General features: G+C 39.2%; 1 protein-coding gene across 12 annotated transcripts in view; it reads right to left on the bottom strand.

Annotated features, from left to right (window-relative positions):
- Nucleotides 1-21,184, bottom strand: part of CELF2 (CUGBP Elav-like family member 2) — a 375,608-nt gene that overhangs the window by 31,715 nt on the left and 322,709 nt on the right. For all 12 annotated transcript variants that reach the window (XM_049814458.1, XM_049814466.1, XM_049814453.1 and 9 more), the window contains one exon: nucleotides 8,981-9,115. In XM_049814458.1, coding sequence (XP_049670415.1) covers nucleotides 8,981-9,115 — 135 coding nt within the window. The remainder of the gene's footprint in view (nucleotides 1-8,980; nucleotides 9,116-21,184) is intronic.

Here is a 21,184-nt window from a genome sequence, read left to right as displayed (position 1 = left end):
TAAAGAGAGGCTAGGGAAGAGAATAATAAGGCACAGTGGACTGGCTTGGGTTAAACTTCATAGCTGACCATTAGATATTTCCAACTGTAACTCAAACTGAAACCAAACCAAACTGAAATCCCACAATATGAAGAAAACAAAGAATAATTACTGAGCATTTATGACTCTTCTACTCAGTGGGGCCAAGGGCTGTGGCCTGTGTTCATCGAAGCACCACTGAGTTCACATCAAAACCAGAGCATTAGCATTTCTACAGGGAACTTCCAGCTGTGCTCTCCTGTTTATTACTGCTATCTCACACAATTTGGAGTGAGCTATTGTTCAGGGACTCGTGCCCCAGTGCTGAAATGACCTCCATGTGGAGCCACTTCAGCATACAACCACTGCCAAATCACTTGCCGAAGAATTTCTGAACTAGAATCAATAAGGCTCTACTTGAGGCCAGGATCTCCTGCCTGGAGCGCAGATTCCTTCACGCTGCCCCCCGTGTGCCTGCATCATCTTTGAGATACTTTCACCACTAAGAAATAACAAACCACAAGCAGTAGCATCTCTCCATAAAAAAAGAGTGTCAGTAGAGTTCAAGCCTATAGTTCAACGTAAGCAATGTTTTTGTTGCAAGAGTGCTAATCACACACTTATATGGCAATTCAAATTCTAGTATTTGGGAGAGGATGGCCTGATTCATCTTCATTTTCACCTCTCTAATACATCTGTCTCGATATCAGGTAAATAGTCCTTGGGCGGTGTTTATCTTTCCATTGCAGCAAGATGTGCCTAAAAGATTTGTTTACTTCAGACGCTTGGGAGTCTTATCCATGATATTTTAGAATAAAAATGAGATAAACTATAGACTGAAAATTTGAGTCTGTAGGTAAAGGAGTTATGAGTCCAGAAAGTGCATGAATAATAATCTCCATGGAAGAAAGGATTTTTAGTGAGGTGTGCAAGCACAATCTCATTGTAATAGAACACCACAAGATATAGTCATTCACCTCTGTAAGCCGCAGAACTCGAGGATTATCTTGTCTCATGTAAAATTACTCAGCCAGGTCCTTTGCAGACCATTTGTAAAGTCATACATAGTTCAATGTGGCACTGGTTCTTTTCATTCATATTGCACATCTTTGTTCCGCCAACAGCAAAGGCAGTCAAGGGTTTACTTTGTTTGGTTTTGAACTCATGCAGTTGTTGGAGATATTTTTGTTTGGCCAATGCATAAAATAAATTAGCAGCCTCATACTCAAACAACTAGCTCTTTTCAGACAATGCTGAAACAATTAGGTTAAAGACGTTCATAAACTCTAATTCCCATTATGTTCCACAATTTATCCTGCCTTAGGAAAACAGACCATGAGTATCCATGGACACATGTACAATTCAGTACTGTTGAAGAAGCAGTGCTGGCAGTAGTAAACCTTAAATAGTTGAAAGCTCCTTCAAGTGCATGAGTTTTGCTAACATTTAAATTATTTCCTGACTATTATGAACTCCAGCATTTTCTGGGCTTGGAACTTCTTGTAAGATATATAGCATATAAGCTCACCTATCTATCTGTGTAGCTAAGCTGATAGTATCATGTTTCTTTTGTAGAAAACAACCCTGAATGAACTTGAAATAGTACTTCCAACAGAAAGAAAAATAGCCTTTTTTACAAACTGGGATTCCTGTGGCTTGAAATAGAGATTAAGAGTGGGGTAGAGAGACACTTACCAAATATGATGTATTATAAAGCGTTATTCGTATACTGCAAGCAAATTAAATCCTGAAATGTGCTAAGGCAATGGATTTAATACTTTAGGAAGATGATAATGTACTAATGTTTAAAAAACAAACATGTCTCCTGTTGAATTAGATCTGACTAATCCATGGTTTAGTACTGCACACAGTTTCCTAAAAAAACCCACCCAAAGCATTAGCTAGCACCATGCTTCACTGAAAAATATGCATGTTTCTGTCCTTCAGTATACAACTTTGATATTTATGCAGTTCTGAGGAAACAGTCGGAGGTTTCTGTGCCAAAAATTCATAAATTGATAATGTTGGTTCTAAAAAAGAGGGAAGGAGCTTTTGCAAAACATCTCTTTCTGCAGTTACCGGGCAGCCTCACACTTCTTCACTGACAGCTTCTGCCCACCCCAAGCCCAGGCATTTAGCAACTGAATTTCCTAACATCCGCCGGGCTGAATTCATACACTTGTTCAGAAACCAGTTTGCTAGGAGAGTATACAAAGACCTGTTACATTTTAAGGGACAAATATGCAAACAGGTCATTCTAGTTAATTGATGGCCTGTCTGCTGCCATCAGCATCCTTCAGGTTATCACTGGCTTGGTTTTCCAAATGAGGAGACCAGGGAGAGACCGTGCTGTTCCAGGGAGGCTCCCTGGGAATTCATCACCCTTTACCTCTCCTTTTACTGTACGAGGACTCTGGGAGATTTTTAGCCACCATTCCTACTCTCTTCTTCCTTAGTCATTTAAGATATTTTGTAGCATTATTAAAAATACAAATATAGGTCAAAAAAGCATGCCCAGCTTCCTATTTTTGGCTCCAACTTGTGTTTGGACGCCTGCTTAAGGGTGACCTAATTATCAGATGGGCTTAGTACCAATATATCTCTCCAAGAAGTAGCATAGTCTCTGGGCACTAAGAGCAGTCAACATCAATTCACTTATTTAGGAGCCTAAGCAGAGTCTCAGAAGCTTAACACTATGTCGGTAAGCCGAGCTGACACACAACAGTTCAGAAATATACTTCTCCCATCACAAATCTCCTTGAACTATGCTGTTAAGTGACAGGCACTGGGTGGTGGGCATGCTAAGGCAAGATTTTCTTCCCCGGGTTCTTTGCAAACACATACTTTTAAAAAAATGCTGCTGAGATCAGGGTTAAGGTATTGGACAGCTCTGTGCTCTAAGCACTAAGATAACAGTGCTAATAATACAACTAGATTTAAATATAAAATTGAAAATCATACACTTGGGTTGTTTAAGCATCCATCCAGGGTATGTGTACTGTATGTATACTGTATTTATAAACCTTTATTTAGGATATGTGTTATATTTATCAACTGTATCTTTATCATAAAAATAATGAACATTATATTAGGGAAGTTTTCTATGAGCTGCAAAACTAATAAAGCTTATTTTAAATTATTTTATAATAATGGTACCTTATTTGAAATTATTTTATAATAATGGATCCTGCATTAATTCCACATGAAATGGTACAAAAATAATCAATTTGTACTACAGTATGAAGAGTGCCATTCTGCATTTTAAACCGATCTTTTCCAACACGAAACATCTACCTCAGTTCATTCTTTAGCAAACTGTCAGACTTTCCTACACATCTACTGGTAGGGTTATTTTTGGATCATCCTGGAAGCAAATCACAGCTATCTCAGTGGGTGTACTGGCCTCTAACAAAATGTCACGGTGGCAGACTTGCACCGCTGATTGGAGAAAAATGGATTGTACTGAAGTGAACAAAAAGAGAATCTTCTAAGAATGATTATTTGAACATTCTTCACTGCTTCTCAGCTGAAGCATCTTGTATATTCTATAAAATCTCTAATATTTCAACAATTGTGTTCGCAACATGAATACCTTCAGCTAACAAAGACAATCTTCATACTGTATTAGGCGGTAGAGAAAATAATGAACCACAGAGATGCTAACTATAAGTTATAATTCTCCGCTTTTAGCAGGGGATAAGGATGAATTAATTCTTACAGGACAGACACTGTAATAATTTTTTTTTTCTTTTTTTCAGTTTATTCTATACTTCACAGACTTCTTTTTTGAGGGCTGTTATTCTTCAATGTCAGCATCTGCCTGAAAATGAGTATTTTTAGACTTTTGTGCCTAGGAGAAGTTTTTTTTCAACATAAGAGTTAATGGCTGAATTCTGATATAATATAGCAAAAGCTGGGCTGGATTTTAAGAGGTCATTAAAGAAAAAAATCTTACTTTCTACACTGACACTATTGTTTTGCAGGAAGATTTCCTCTAAGGTTTACACAGCAGATAAACCTGAAGAGATTTTTTACCGAAGCATGAATAGCTAGTTCAGCTGTGTGAATAAATAATAGTTTAGAGAATCAAATAATCATGAAAATGTCATGGAAAATCAAGGCTCCTCAGTCTGAAACTGAATTAGCTTCTGGTTTAGCAATTCTATCCCCCCACAGCTCAGAAGTTATATTGTGTATGTTTATGCAGATAAATTTGGATGTATAATTAGATGTTTCGTCTCTTCATTTGCACATCGAAGGGCTTTCCTACTGGCTACTGAAAAAACATTTATGCATGAATTTTAAGAAACAAAATTGAAATGAGCTCACAGAGGCTGTGGAATCTCCATCCCTGAAGATATTCAAACCTTGACTGGTCATGGCTTTCACCAACCTGCTCTGAGCGGTCCTGCTGCGAGCAGGAGACTGCAGTAGAGACCTTGGGAAGTGTCTACCGACCTATGAGATTCTGTGAGCCTAATGTTAGGGCATTAAACAATAACAATAAAAATACACACAGTGATGGAGAAGGGCAAGATGAGAAAGTAAGCTAGTGCCTGAAACCCAACTTCCATATTCTCTCCGTGAGCACAAAACATTTTTCTGCTGTTGCTTAACATCAGTTTGCAAAAAGATCAGGAGCTTCATACCTCCTGATGGCAGGAAATGTTTTACAGTACCGTATCGCCCTTGTACCACCCAGGACAGTCAGAATAAACATTATTTTCCTGGGGAAAATAAGGGTAGCCGGTCAACTGAGGCAAATGAAATGTCAGCGTTAGAGGCAGATACCCTGATCCTGAGCTTGTATGTCCCTCCTTTGCATCCACCTGCAGGCCTTCCCACCCCCCCAAAATTAACCATAAATCTCTGCAGGCTCTGGAATAGCAGCCTCCCTGCAAGCTCTTTACTAGGCGATCCGTTTGCAGGACCTGTCAAGGACAGTCTCTGGAGGACAAGGTTCCTGACACTCAGCTGAGATTCATCCTGCCTAAATTGAGAAATTTACAGTGCCGATACCTACACCTGAGGTAGTCCCTCCAAAATCCCTTCCTAGTTAATGGGAAATGCAAACTTCCAGGGCCCAACCAAAAGGGAGTGGAGACAAACTGGCTCAGACAACCTGGAGCCAGGTAAAAGCTACCCCAGCCCAAATCCTTATGTTATGAAATACTATAGGTACCTGCCTCTAAAACAGGAAAGTATTCTAAGGGAGTGAAATGAAAAGAAAGTGAAGAATTAATTAACTAAATAGAGGTGATTAAAGTAAATAAAGGAAACAATTATCATATCAAAATAAGAGACAAGAAAGATGATTAAATGAGTCTTCAAAAGACCCGTGAGAAACTCATGAAAGACATAATATGCATTTACCTGGTTTTTATTCTTTCATGATTTCATTTTCGTTTTTATTCACTACCATCTGATAATTGCAAGAAACAGTTACTTTAACCATGGGCAATTTAAACCATTTTAATTTTTTTCCAGGGCCAAGAGACAAAAGAACCTAGTTATTGCCTGAGGGGATTTTTACTAAAATGAAAGCTTAATCTTTCATGTTTTTTTAAGCAAAGGCTTTTAAAAAATCATTTCTAACAATGCTGTAGGGAGAGACTTCCATGGGTATGCAAAATTGAAATTATAAATTTACAATTATAAAAAAATTAATAGTTTGGGGATTGCATTGTCTCTGTTCTTTCTGAATGAATACTGTTTCAAGCTTAAGAGAAAGTATTTAGCACACGGAGGAGAATGACTGTCCTTAGACTCTCTTGCGGTCAAAGCTATTTAGTAAGAAAGTATGAGAGAAAGATCGTTGGAGTTTGTTTGGAAATATGTGATTGTATGAACCTTGAATTGAAGAAGGAGTTTCATACAGATTTAACAGTCACTATTAGATGCTGAATATCTTTCTTTTCTTTTTGAATCTATTGCAATTAGAAGCCAGCAGCAAAACTTGACATCCTCGAATATCAGATGCCCTGTTGGTTCCTCACTTCCTGGCCTGTTTTTCTGTGTTGCCAATGCATCAAAGCTGGCCTGACCACCGTCCCCTCCCTAACAGTTTGATGCTTGCTAAACCTTATCTATATAAAATTAAGCTGCAAGACAAATTTTAACCGAAGTAACCATCTTTTGGGGCTCTTATGATGCATGTCTCCAAAGGAGAGAACAAGAGCTCGTGGTCAAAGATTGATTCAGGAGACATCTTCAGGAGAGATATAGTTATATATGGGTAGAAACATGGATATGATTTATGTGGCTGCCACGGTTTAAGGCATATTAGAAGTACATGCTCATGCCCATCCCTGTTCCATGCAGTACTTTGGCTTTAACAGCTTCAAGAAAAGGATTAAATTTAAGCATGTACCTTTGCACTCTTCTAAATTTGGGCAGTTTTCTGAACTGAGAAATATTAATTTAATGCATTATCTGGAGAGACACAAACATTTCTTCCTGGGCTTAGTGCAGGCTTTGAAATCAGACAAAATAATTTACACTTATGAAACACAACAAACTGAAGTGTTCTATTAAAAGAAAACTAGACCAAAAAAATACCCTCAAGGCCTCCAAATATCCACACATTGAAAGGCAGATTTAAATGTTTTCTGCCAACATATTTCAAGTTTTAATGGAAATACTTTGAGCTACTATGAAAAGCTTTATCGAACTAAATTCATTTTCCATAGAGCAGAGAAGAATCATTGAAGATATTATTCAGGTTTACAAAATATTTAATAGGGTGGAGAATGTGGAACCAGATAAGAGAGGTTAAACTGAAGGACATTTTTAACAAGGCTTGATTTTAGGTTGGTTGTGCAACATAAATAGGTCAATGGATCTGTTAGATATAGACTTTCTCTTTGACACACCAAGCTGTCTAATATTAGAAATACTTGTGTACAGCTACTATCTATGAGGCTTTCAAAAGCAATTGTCATTCTGAACTACACTATTTCAAAGGCTAAATGTCCAGAAGTTTTTGAAAATAACGCATCTTCAATGTGTTAGCCAAAATCATTAATCTCCTTGGAAAAACCTTGGTATCTGCTCTACAATACCACCCTGAGCAATACTAAGCTCTGGTAATCCCAAAGAAGTATCTGCCCAGCCCAGCTGAAGCCCCTTTCTAACCATTTGCCTCTGCAGACTTGGACATCAGACGAAACCACCTTCCAGGTACTCAAGGAGCCTCAAGACCAGGTTAAAAGAGGGAACAACAAGTCAGCCAGGCTGGATAAGAAAATTGTGTTGGAGAGAGAGAGAGAGGAAAATGCGGATCTTAAGGATGAATCTGAGTCCTGTGCTAACATGGCAAGACAAAGAACACGAGAAACACACTGCTGCCTGAGGTTCTGGTGCCACTTTGCTGCAGAGCAGCAACGATAAGGAAAGTTCATTTCCAGCCCCTCTGCACCGCGGTGCAGTACCTTGAGTTGCCCTGAGAAGTTTTGTCAGTATGGCCCAAGAAATGCTGAGCCTGCTTTGGGAGGACAGGCTACTCGGACATTTAACAGCTAAACTGCAGAGATATTACAGAGCATGCATGAAATGCAACATTTCCGCTTCTATAAATGGGTGACATTTAGACAGGAGTACCGCAGAAACATTGACACTGAGACTACTAGCCTTTTGCAAAGTGCCCCAGCTCCGGGACGGAGGGAAGACATTGCTCAGGTTTGAAAAAGAATATGTCAGCAAACCAAAATTATTTTCACCCAACCTGCTTCTCAGAGATTTTGTGAATGAATATGATTTTTAGGTCGAGATGAGGCTCACACCAGAAAGAGGAAAATTCTGCACAAACTTAGTATTAGCCAAGCTGCCTTCCATTGAAGCTCTCCCCCAAACAAACAATAAAACTGTAATATAACAGAAAGCATTGGCCGGTTTTAACACCCGGCATCACACTCAGTCCCAGTTCTATTGTGCAGTGAAGACTGTTTTCCTTACTGATGAGATCAAACCGTCTGCCATGAATTACTTTTTCATGGGGAATAAATACACACTTAAACAAGATTAAACACAAATGTTCTTTAGTGGTGTCTAAAATAATATGAATGTTTTTTAGAACAGCAATAAACACACTTCATGATGCAAATAATTACACCCTGCAGCCTTTATGTAAAGATAAGCGGCCAGATTCTTGACTTAGCTACATCACTGTAAATCTGGAGTAACTACACTGAATCAACATCTCTCTCTGTGGATTGGGGAGATGCTGAAGTGTCACTGAACTCTGGATTTGCCCTGATTTCTCGCTAGGGTTTTGCAGACATCAGACATGCATGGTTGAAAGTCTACATGGTGGTCATGGAGGCACCACCACCTCTTATCCTCTCCCTTATTCCCCCATAAATCAATCTTTTGCTTAGTGTAAGAAAGTCAGAATCTGGCTGTGTATTCCTTGTACATCTGATACCACTTCTGTAACTGTATTCTCAGTTAGGACCAGAAGAAAGCTCAACTGAGGCTACAGCAAGAAAAAGAGAAGGGAAAAAAGAAAGAAGGACTTCACAAAAATTCATGATGGGTGAAGGCAATACATGCATGATGTGCTGGGAATCAAAAATCAGTCTCTCAGGGATTAAAAAGAACCACTGTGGCTGATTTTTCTGTAGGGTGGGAAGAATTTGGTCATGTTCTGAATTCCTTCTGAAGTTAAATTTAGCTTAAGTTTCTCATGCAATTCTAATTTTCACATAGAGTTTTGTAAGATGGGTCCGTTAGGTTTTAAAGGCCCCTGAAATAAATCTGGAAAGGTGAACACGCAAAAATTGGACCACTTGAAAAATTAGTTATTTGCTTAAAAATAACAGCAACAAAAACATATTCAGCTATTAAAAGGGTCTTCAGAATTTGTATGAGCATAGAATTTAGACACAACATGGACTCACAGTTTTAACTATCATCTTTCCAGTTATTCTCATGTTTGTATTTTGAAAGCAAGCTCTGCTCTTACCAGGACTTGTGAGGGCTCCCAGAGCACCAGTCGTTGTGGAGAGAGGATTTGCATTGGTGGTGGTAGCTGAGGTTTGGGCGGCGGCTGCTGCGGCTGCTAGAGTTGCCAAATTCTGTAACTGTAAAGCGTTCATGCCTGCATGGAGAAGCAATAGGGTTAATTAAAACATGTACTTAAAAAAAAAAAGCTATTTTCAATGGACATGGAGCTTGGGATGTACCTTGCCAAGAGATTCAATTCTTCTTTTCACTCCCAAGACATCTATAATCTGGAAACCACCTCTTACAGTCCCCGAATAGCATCTCCCACCTCTCTACCTTGGAGTTGAGAGAATACAGCAAAGGGATCAGCCCATGGTTCAGGAAAATTAAACCTGGTTTGTGCCTCTTCTACAAGGGAAGTGTAGAATTAAAAGTCATTTAAACTCTGTGTGAAGCCCAGGTGCAATACTATTTCCTGACACAACAGGGGGTGTAAAAAAGATAACTAACATTTAAAACACATTCAGGACGGGGTCATATAATTGGGATGAATACAATTTGTTTCCCATGCCTCCTCTGAATGTATCTACTAAGACTACACTGTGCAGTAGCCAATAATTGTGCTGATTTTCCTTTTGACGGTTCATTTCTAAAACCAGATATGAACTAGGAACATCAAATTAGTATCAGACTGATCACAGAGCCATCACTGAGGCAGGGGCTTTCAGGCCATAAGTTCTAGACTGTGATATCAAGTCTACTCAGTCATCTGTTGCTCCATTATTTTAGAAGATGTGGGGGAGATATACCTGCATTTCAATGAGGACCTTCAAGAAATGGATGCATTTAAATAGGAAAGGCTTTAATTTAGATGACAGGTAAAAAAGGACCAACAATAAATAGAATTTATGTGAAATGGAAAAGGTGATTAAGGAACAGCCAATGACATTCATTTGACTTCAATCAGAGGAATAGGAGTCTGTCTCTCTAGAAGCCTTCAAGAACACCTACCTTTTACCTTGGACTAGAACAAATACTTAGGCACTTACTCTGCGGCAAACTGCTTCAGTAAGAGACTAAAATGCAGATACAAGTTAGGTGCTAGCATTAACCAGACTGGATCCTGCTCAGGAACCTCTAAATAAGATACAACTGCCCACAGGGGCGATGTTCAGACTGGTTGTCTACATAAAGATGTGAAAGACCTTGTCTGGCTGGCAGTGAGAGATCATCCTTTTTGGTTCAGACACATGAGGGAGACCAGTGCATGCTGCCTGAGACCTCAATAGAATTGACAAAGTGCATAAAACCAAAATACTAAAAGAGTTTTAATATGTTCTTGTAGTCCTGATAATATAAGTACACAAAAGGTTAGGTGGTAGGAAAAGTAATACCTTTTTTAGACTAAGTGATAGAGCTGGGAAGATGGCATGAGTTCTGGGGAACACCCAACGAAGAGCTTGAGTGCCTGGAAACTTGCCCAATTTTTTCTGAACGTTAGTTTGTCTAACAAGAGATATCACTTCTCCCTGCACCCTTTGTTTCTCAAACCAGGGGAACTTAATAACAACTTGTAGAAGATGAAAAAAAAGAGGTTAAACATAATACATTGTAAGTAAGTTGGAGAAGAAAAAAACTTCAATGAAGGGGAGGTATTTTCTGGGAATTGAGGACTCCTGCAATAATGGAGAGTGATACTACTTTCAAACACATATGTTGCAGACTCAGGTTGGTACAATCAATGAGCCCCATAAAGAGGTATTCTTGCTGTCCCAGCTTTAGGCTCTGTGAGGTGAACCTTGATATAAGCATCTATTAGTGAATAAATCCCTAAATTTAAATACAGCATGTTCTAACAGGCAGGTGAGGTGGTGCATTCACCCCCTCCTCGGCTGCTCAACGATCTCAGGAATTCCTGTTAGGCCTTGGCCTTTGTATAATGAGTTGGGTGGTTAAAGGTCCCTTGACTGTACCAGGAACTCTTGCACAGCTAAGGTGGGGAGCGGCACTGACCGTGCCAAGAATTCCTGTTGCCTGGCTGAGGCGGGAAACAAGAGCAGGAACAATTAGTCATCCCCTGTCAGCCATGGAACGTCCCTTACCTGGACTGTAGCTCAAGTGAAATGGTACCAGTGCTACTGGAATTCTGGTAATTTGCTGATGACTAAAGGCAATCATCTCCCGAACCTATAAACAGTCCAAGTGAGGCCCTTTGAGCTCTCCTGGACCGCAGCAGGCTGTGACCAGCATCTCCCTCTGAGGGGGATGCCTCAGACCTCACAAACTCCCCAGTTTGCAAAAATTGGAGGACCATTGCCAAAAGCTGACGATGGGACCTGGGCTGATACCCTTCAGTCCTTGAGGCTCAACCCTTCGCCCATTGAGAAAATGATGAGGCATTTGACATGAATATTTCACTGAACTCGAGGAGAATTTTTAACAGGTATACCTGTGTTTGTATATAGCTCAGTGTCTGTGTGGGTACGTGTGTGACTTGACCTGGGTATCCTATAGCAAGTATAGTATAAATATTGCCCTTTTGAATCTATAACTAAGTCACTGTTGCTATTGTAGTAAATTCTACTGAATCACTTTGTAAATGTTAAAAGGATCAAATTCTGCTAAATCTTGTGATTCACCTCAAACTGTGAATGAACCTCAGACTGCTGCTACATACATAATCCCTTTAGACATAAACCACTGACATGGTCTGGGACTAGAAGTGGATCCAACCGCACCTAAGCTCCATCAGGAGTTTAGAAACCAAGGGGGTCTTCTCTGAACCTCGTGACTCAAAGAGAGAGTCTCCCCTATCTTTTTACTCTGTGCAAATCATGAAAAATCAATTCTAACTTCATTTTCCTTTGTATGTTTCTCTCTTACCCTTTTGCATCTTCAGTCTCTGTATAAATCATTCTAGTTTGATTCTAACTTGATTTTCCTTTCTACGTTCCATCCATATATTAAGTAATAGAGTGAACCTTGCCATCGAACTTTGTGAAGTCGTGCTTTTATAAATTCCCATTAAATCACTTTTGGTAATACCTTTGACGATGATTCTTTAAGCGGTCCAAACCACTCATTCACGACAGCAGGTCAGCTCTCAGGTGAGCACCTAGCTTGGCTGAGGTTCTAACTTCTGTGCCTCAGCCAAATGCCCACAGCCAGCTCAGATGTTGGTGCTTTTGAAAATGTGACACAACGACAACGTTAGGAGTAAGGTTTTTGTTGATCTAAGATCCACTACTCTGTAGTCTGGAATCTGCACAACACACTTGGAGGAATTATGTGACCAAAAATGCTCTTTCAGGTTTCTTCTGGAGGCTAACGATCACCTTAAAAAATAAGGCTTTTCTCAAACACTACAAACCCTAACTATTTTGCAAGATGCAATAAAGCTACCCTAGTCACAAGTCACTATAAACCTAGACAATTAGATGTAACTACTAAACAAAGTGATTATGGGTCATTGTTGCAATTCGGTCAGTCTTCTAAACCAGCTCTCACGAAGTTTAAGTCCTTAAAATACAAAGATAAGTCTGAAATGGCAAAACTGTACCTTAATTACATGGACATTTTATAAATACTAAAGAATTAGATATTGGATACACAAATGAATAGAATAAAACTGCTTAAAACATCTCGAATATTGAACAAGTTCAGCTTCTAAAGCAGAAAAAGTTGACTGAATACTTGAAAAACCTTTTATTTTTACTATCAGTCCAAAATTAAGTTTTGGAAGCAGCATCATATTAACAAATAAATTTCTAAAACCAGAAATGGTAAGGAAATTCATAAGTTTTCAAATCCTATCTCTGGTTTAACTCGAGAACTTTTCAGTCAAAGAGTACAATTCAGATAGAAATTCAGCATCATTTTAATTTAGCTTTTTTAATTACTCAGTTGACCTACTTGCTTGCCTCAGGTGTAAATTATTCTTTTGTATTGAAAAAATCCTCCTTCTTTGATAGTAAGATTCTGCAGATTATTTCAAACAAGATTTTAGAGGTGGAAAAGACTTAAGCTGGGGTCCAGCTCTTTGCAAACAAAGCAGACAATGGTTCTCAAAATGAGATATGGAATCCATTTTCAGCCTGGATTGATATTTGGTCCTCAAATACCTTCCTCTTTCATAAGAAATATAAGTAATTCAGCAAAGAACGTCCAGCAAACATTGCTGGTCCTCACTGAGGCCGTATTTCATGCCATTCTGTAACAGATTTGGGAAAGCAGTGGGTTGCTCTCCACCATGGCAGCATGTTCTTCTATCACCCACTGGTTAGTTATTCATCAGAAGGATCAGTCATAATCAGCTTATATTTCTTCTGTGGGGAGGTTTCCACTTTGGACTTTTAAACAGCACACATGGCAGGATTAAAAAATAGCGAACAAATACAGAACAGTACTAAAGGAGAGACTGCAAAATAGCTTCACCTAGATGAAATCCCACATGCTTCTGGAAAACACACGGACTTTTCTCCAAACCTCACTTTAGACACAAATGGATTTTGAAGCAATTTAATACTGCTTTTTTTATCGCATTTTATGCGCATAGCATCGCCCGTGCATGCAAGGCTGCAGAAGTCTATGAGCACAGAGGGCTGTGAGGCTGGAAGGCAGCATACGCACACTGTACAGCGCTCAAGGAAAAGTACAGCAGGCAACAAGGTCAACAGGCAGCGGAACAAACAACCGCTCTCTCTGGGCTCACGAACCACCGTCGCGCCTGTGCGGATGCAAAACAAACACCAGCATTGCCTCATCCCACAGAAACGTTTTTTTTTTAATAGTGGGACATTTCCTGTGGAAGCACAAGAGGAACCCATCAACTCGACGAAAGAGTTTCAATGCCAAAAGAAGATTAACAAACAAGAGCTAGGCAGTGACGAAGCTGTCTCCCCACCCAGTCTGTTTTACTGTAGAGGTGACTAAAAGACACTGGCCACAAACCAGCTCTGCAGATGTTATAGGGTGTCAGCTTCGGTGCCTTCAGGAAAAAAGCCTGCTTGCTGTTGTCACGCATGCGTAAGAGAAGCACAGCAAAGAGCCCCGCTGAAACGAGCCCCGAAATGTGACTGTCAGCAAGGGCTCACGGCGCTCGCCCTCATCCAGCACGCTCTACAGCTGACTGCGTCAACAGGTTTATCACTTAATATGCATCCTCTTTAGGATCCTCTGTCTGCTCAAACATGTAAAAAACCAAGTCCTGTCATCACTGTTTCACGTTCCCCAGGCATCTTACCATCTCTGCTCCCTCTTCATTGGTTTCTCCCATCGACTTGTCAAGTGCGTCAACGTCCCACTTGCTAGGACAAACTTGGAGGAGGGAAACCAAATGCTCTCAAGTCCCCCACAGTACTTTGCTTTCACATGGGGATTTTTGGTTCAGCTGAACTTCAGCTAAGGTATAGTTCTATGGGACTACTCTGCTCTCTCATTGTCCCCCTTTTCACATACTGCCTTCACACATTTCACATCCTACAGCTTTTTCAAAACAGTCCCAAATCCCGCAACAGAGCTGGACCGCAAATGAGTAGATCGTTTTTATTTGAAAGTGCTGCTCACTCAGCAAATGCACCTCTCTCTGAAGAAATGCAAATTGCTTAACACTGAAGAACAGCCTCATAGGCAGAGCTGCACATGAAAAATGAAAATCCCCCTGTAGAGGAAAAAAAAACCAACTTCTGGGTAAGGAGTAACTCTTGATCTTCATGATAGAGACGATGTTGGGAATTAAAGGGAAATGATTAAAAAAAAACAGAATCACAATACAGTTTGATTCCATTTTTAATAACATGTATTTACCAATGCGCTATCAGCTTGGCAAATATTCAAGATTGCAAGGAAATTCAACTTTCATTTTGTTATTTGGCAGATTAAAAAAACAATTAAATTATGTACAAAACAGATGCACAGTATGCCTTGCTTGAAACTTAAGATTTAAAAAAAATTATTTATAAGGATAGGGGCATGAAAATTTAATTTAATGTTCACCTTAGGTAATTTTGTGTCTTATTGTTCACAGCAATTACCATAAATCTACATATCAATAAGCGAGAACAGATGTCAGTTGTTACAAGTGCTTGCCAATCAGGCCTGTTAAAAAGTGACAGATGGATGGTGATAGAACATTCTCATAAGGCCTATTAGCACATTCACAGGAAATTTTTGTAGTGCTGCACAGTCACAGATGCAGTTCTGTGAAAACACGGGGAAATTTGAGAGCATGAGATTTACATTTTACAACTTCTTGTGCTGCCTCTGACACAAACTTTCATACAATGAAGCAATTTGCCTCATTTCAGTCACCGCAGCTTTTCTCCTGTGATAACTGTAAATTCGGAATTACAGGGTATTTGTAGAGGAGGCAACAGAGTCACGAGCTGGTTCTGAAGACTTCTTAGGCCTCATCAGCTCTTGGGTTTCCAAAACCGTAATAAAATCATATTAGGAAATAGCTGAGATTTGCTTGCTGAACAAATTCTTAATAAAGGCAGGCACTGGCTACAATATATGCACAGAGAGTTTCAAAGTCAGTGGTGATTATCAGAGCCAAATCTGGATAGCCCATAAGCAACTCCCACTAACCTGACTTCCTTTTCTTTGGAAATTTTATCCTTCCCAATTATTAGGATTTATTCCTTCTGAATTAAATCCTGACTGCAGCTTCAAAATTGTGGATTAAGGTAAAATTTATCATCTCCCGGCCAAAAAGCAACTATTTGCTAACACTGACATCAGCCATTTTGGATGCTGATGTTAAAAACGGGGGTAAAGTCTTCACGCCCTGTGTCTGAAAGGCAGTGATGTTCTTCCAGTAATATTCTAAGAATTAAAATAGACAGGAGACCTGGGGGCTACCTCCATCAAACCGCATACACTCTGCACCTACCTTTAGAAAAACTGCTTATCTGAACAGTGCTTAAGGTACCCTGATCACTTAGTGTTCGATTTAGCAAAGCCCTGAAAACAACTTTTTGGTCCACATTTGATTCTGCCCTGTTTTTTAAGAGTATGTGCTTAAATCTAACTGAAAGCTAGAGTTACTAGTTGACTCATGTAGGATTTCAGCACATTTTCAAGTAAGTCATGCATGCTCTAAACAAATTCCTGGCAAAAAATGTTCTTTTCTCAGTTGAAACTTCCCCAGTCCTAGTGGGAAGGATTCGTCTGATCTAACTTTACCCGAATGAAAGTTACTCGCCCAGGCTCTCGCTATAGTCAAAGGAGAGCGAGCGAGCGGATGATTCATTCGATCCTAAAATAGATAGATTAACCCCAGCCCTTAGTAGGATGAATTGCAGCCTGTGAGTGACTCCCTCTTCACTGACATCGCAGGGAGACCGGACGCCTAATTTCCAAACTGCTGAGGTTCAGTGGGATGAATTCCACCCCCAGAGGAATGAAGGCAATAAAAAGCCCCTCTCCTTCCTTTTGCCGTTTATGGAAAGCCCAAGCCAGAGCTATCAGATCTTGTGTCCAGGCTCAGCCAAACTTCCACATCATGCACTTTTACACCTCAATAAGCACGCCTTGTAAACTGCCGAGTGTTGGTTTTCCTCTCAAGGTGCCTCTCCTCCTGTACGCAGGAGTGACATGTGGATTGAAGGCAGCTTCATTTGTTTCACACTCTGCCTCTCCAAAAAATGCTAAATGGAGTTGTTTAATTTTTTAGCTAAAAAAAAAAAGAAAAAAACTAATTGTATGGGTTAAATTAAGTAGGACTTTCAATGGAATTACTGTTACAAAAGCTCAATGTTTTTAGTCCCTGAGGTCAACATTTTCAAAACTGGCAGTTATCTTTAAGAAACAGCTATCTCCCTTGAGTTGGAAACAGTTTCTCAATGACCTTTACTTTTAATATGATATCCCTAAAGAGGTCATAGCAGGAGAAGCCCTCCTTCAGTATGGCTCTGCTGGAATGAAGCCACCAAAGAGTCAGAGGATATAAAGGATCCTTGGGCCAATGCAAAAGTATAGAGCTTTTGTGCAGATGGTCCTGGCTTCCAACTGGTCCCTCCAGATCCACTGAGCCAATCCAACAATTAGAGGAAAATATTCAGAAAGCAGAACCTCACAGAGTTTCTCTCACCCATCTGCTCCTACAGACTCTGCAACAGGAGGAAATCTGGCTTGGTTAACAGAAGAAGGGTGAAATGGATTGAACAGGGCTCAGAAAGGGCCAGAAGTTCAACCCAAAATGCAACCAAACCATGAGAGCGTTTGGAAAGGACTGGGAAAAAACATACATTGGAAAAATAGAAAAAGTCCCAGCTGTAGAGGGTTTAGGGATTTGAAAGCCAAAGCAAGAAAAGCCAAAAGCATCATTTCTTCTCCTGTATGACTTCAGAAAGCAAAATACACTGTCTGTTCAATGAAATTAAGAGAGTCCCTTTGTGTCTTTTATGAGTACTGTATGTGTTTTTATGTCCTGAATGGTCACACATGTAGAAATATTTCTGTATAAGCGAATATTTATTCCTGCCAAAACATTTTACATTAATGGACAATAGAAAAATCTTTATAGATCGTATCTTCTTGAACATTTCAATTTTCTACAGTCACCCTATGTAATATAAAACCCCCATTTATACTGTCTGTATGGTACTTTCCAGGTTCTTCTTAAGCAGGCAGGTTGGCTTAAATAACTGCAGCTTTTAGGACCTGATCCAGGGCCAGCCAAATTCAATGCAAACGTTCAAATGACATCAATCTCCTTTGAACTAAGCTTTCCATGCAATTTGTATATATTTGAAGGAGGAATCTTTTTTGCTTGAAAGGTTGCTAGTGCTTAATGTAGCTTGCATTGTCTTTTTAAAATAAGACAATCAAATCACATAATGTAATTCATCTACATTATTAGCCTTCCCCAAAGACAAAGAGCAGGCTAGACACTGAGGCTTGAGAGGCATGTGAGAGAAAACACTGCCTTTAAATTAGCATTAGCGGATATCGGAGGAGGGGAGGAAAAGTGAGGAAGTGCTCACTATAAAATATACACGTGATGATGGGATGTGCTTGCATGTTTTACAAAGGAGAGTGAAGCAGATTTTGGCAAGGTAGTGTTAGCTCCTGCAATCAAGACGAGGGGATTACTAAAATACCAAAGGCAGCATTGCCAACTCTCCCAAATTTATACCGCTCTCAACATATTACATTGTTTTCTTCGGCTTGGCTCCTGAAATAAAACAATTTCATGACAATCTCATTTTTCAATAAAAATGAGAAAAACCTAAACTGGGGAATCACGTGTGGAACCTTAAGCTTGGAAAGCTAAATGGCAAACTACAACCTTTTGTCTCTCAAGTTTTAATATCTCACAGATTTTAGTTAAACCAGTTTCATCATTTGCTTGGACTTCACACATGGTTTATGAACATAGGGCAGCGGCAATACTGAACATATAGTAGGGTCAGTGGGCTACTACAGCAAGAACAGCATTCACTTTTAGAGTCGGTGCTCTGTGTTTAATGTCTGTATGTTAGTGAATTCTTGAGAAAAATCCCCATTTTTCTTTGGATTGGATCCTCAGCTCCCAAACAAACAAACAAATAAACGAACAAACTCCAATTCTCTTCAACCAGAAATGCCTAAAAATCCGAATCCTTTCAACAAAACCAAAGAACCCTTGCTTTTGCCACATAAAACCTACTCTAACCAGACTGAGGCATGATACTAGGGAAAGGGAATTTTAAACTTCATACTGAAGACCTGTGTCTTTGCCCTGCTACCAAAGAAAATTGCTTTGATTTAAGAAATAGTAACACTGAGGACTTCATGGCAAATATTTCTTCACATACACAGCAGGGTGTGTGCTGTGTCCTTTTGGTTCAGTACAGAGACAACTTGAGCATTAGCAGTATAAATAAATACTTACAGATCCAAATGTCCCTAATTTTGGACAAGGGGGTGGCTGTATTAGAAGTCTTAATTTAGCAAACTGTGACTTCATTGAGACTTAAGCACAAAAGAGATGCTAGAGCCCTGACATGTAAGTAAGAGTGAAATTTCAATGGCTCATGTGGCTTTTGATCAAACTTTTAGTGTCTGAATTATGTGGTAAGCACACCCATTGACTTCAAAGATAAAAGCTGGACCCCTCAAACACAAAGTTCAAAGAACTTGCAAGCTGCAATGACAGATCTTCTTTAGCATCTTACTCAATTGTGTCTAGATTTTATTCCTCACCTTGAAATATTATACTAATATGCAAGCTATATGCAATATGGAAATACATATTGGATTCATTTTTGTCAAATGAATGTATACAGAATTTAAAAAACTCTAGGCCTTTACAAACATTCAAGGATGGCTTCAGCAGGTAATGCAAGATCTTGCTGCAGACACAGCAGTATTTTCTATGCCTTTCACAAAACACGATATACAAATTTTTAATACTAGATGCACTGCATGCCATAGTACTGCATGATTTCTGAGGAGAGGACATAAGCTCTCGGTCCTACCAATGAAATAGCGCTTAGTCTTTGGCACTTGCATGTAGAGCTGCAGCTCGGAGAGAAATTTAGTATCACTAATCTTACCTTGAACATAAAGGTTTAAGAGTAACATGTTTTGGGGAAAGATAGGACTAAAATTCAAGATGTTTTGATAACATGAATACAAGATAAAAACTACATATTTTCCATGAGAGGCAGTCAGTCATTAATAGACAAGTGCATTAGCAATTTAATCTGTGGTTGAAAATGTGTATCCCTCAAGTAACAATGATGTGCCACTACAATTTCTTAAGATTACTTTCTACTAGTCTCAAGATCGTATGATTTTCAGAGAATAAATCACATCCCGGATTGAGAACCCATCCTGAAATTACTTGACTAAAATTCTTAGTTTCAACACCGTTCTTGAAGACAAAGCTGAATCTACACTAACAGTGAGAAACAGGCAACAGAAAACTTATAAGGAGAACATAATGCAATGGATATCGCATTGTTTTTCCTCGATGTCTCAATTCTTTCATTTTGTAGACCTAACCAAATACGAAAACATTAAAACGCAATCTCTGAGCTCAAAGTCACTTCCAAAACTGCCAAGTATAAAACTGTTACTGAACCGCTCTGTTCTGTTTATCATATTAAGATACATTTTTTTGATGAAAAAATGCTAGGTTGCAAGTGTAACATAATAGAACCAGCAAGAACTGCCAGCAGGTCTGAGGAAGAGAGAATAATTTAGAGATATTGTCATCTGTAGGCCAATTTATATTGTCAGACAGCAGGTTCACATTAGTCTCTGATGTCACTGCAATAATGGCATAATATAACGATTGAGCAAAGAATACCTGTGGGGTATAGCTATACAGTGCGGTATATCTATACTTGTTAAAGTATTTCAGGATTCATTCAAAGCAGAACCAGAAGAAGCAAAAGACCAGGATTAAAAGAAGAGTGAGAAAATGGTATTCATAAAGACTTCTGAATATTTTAGCCCTTGTTTTGTGATGATGAAGCAAGCACAATGTTGTATTTCATTGATTCAGTAGGTTCATGATTAAAATAAACTAATGTAGCAATTTAGGGGTTTTGTGCTTCCTTTTTTTTTTTTCTCCTCTAACAAGAAAAAACGCTTTTTAACAGTTTCTCGCGGCAGGCATAATGTGCATCTGTGCTCTGATTTACTGCACATGCTGCCTTCTCTAGCATCATGTTAAGTTAGGGTATCAGCATGGTAGGTCACACAGTGGGAGTGACCTTTTGCTAATCACTACACATCAGTTACTACTGGCACACAGCTCATTACTAAGAAACCCTCCAACTAGCTGGCTTTCAAATCCGCTCACACTTTGATATTTTTTTCCCTTTTCTTTCTTTCTTTCTTTCTTCCTCCAGACTAAAGATTATACTTTTACATAAAATCTTCTGTTGTGTAATTTTGTCAACTAGGGTTCCAAAGTCAAAAAGGCACCCAGTTAATTTTCCATGATTATAAAAGAAGCCTGAAAATTCATACTGAAGGTAGGCCTGTAATCTTGGGTTTCATTAAAAAGGTCAGAACATTTTTACCCACCACCTATTATTAAAATGTTTGAGGGCTGCCATTAATTTGATTTTTCAGGACACAGAAATCTCACTGGAAATTAGAATGTAATCCTGCTGTTGCTTTACTGACACTTTTCATAGGGTAGGATACGGCTGCAGGGACTAAGAGCTCTCCTGCAATTTACAGTTGGTTACTTTGGACAAATGGCAGGTGACTAATGCAAGAC

The sequence above is a fragment of the Accipiter gentilis genome, chromosome 11 (genome assembly GCF_929443795.1).
Source record: "Accipiter gentilis chromosome 11, bAccGen1.1, whole genome shotgun sequence".
In the NCBI taxonomy this organism is placed as follows: domain Eukaryota; kingdom Metazoa; phylum Chordata; class Aves; order Accipitriformes; family Accipitridae; genus Astur; species Astur gentilis.
The sequence above is the reverse complement of the archived record's forward strand: the minus strand, read 5'-3'. Positions and strand labels throughout refer to the sequence as shown.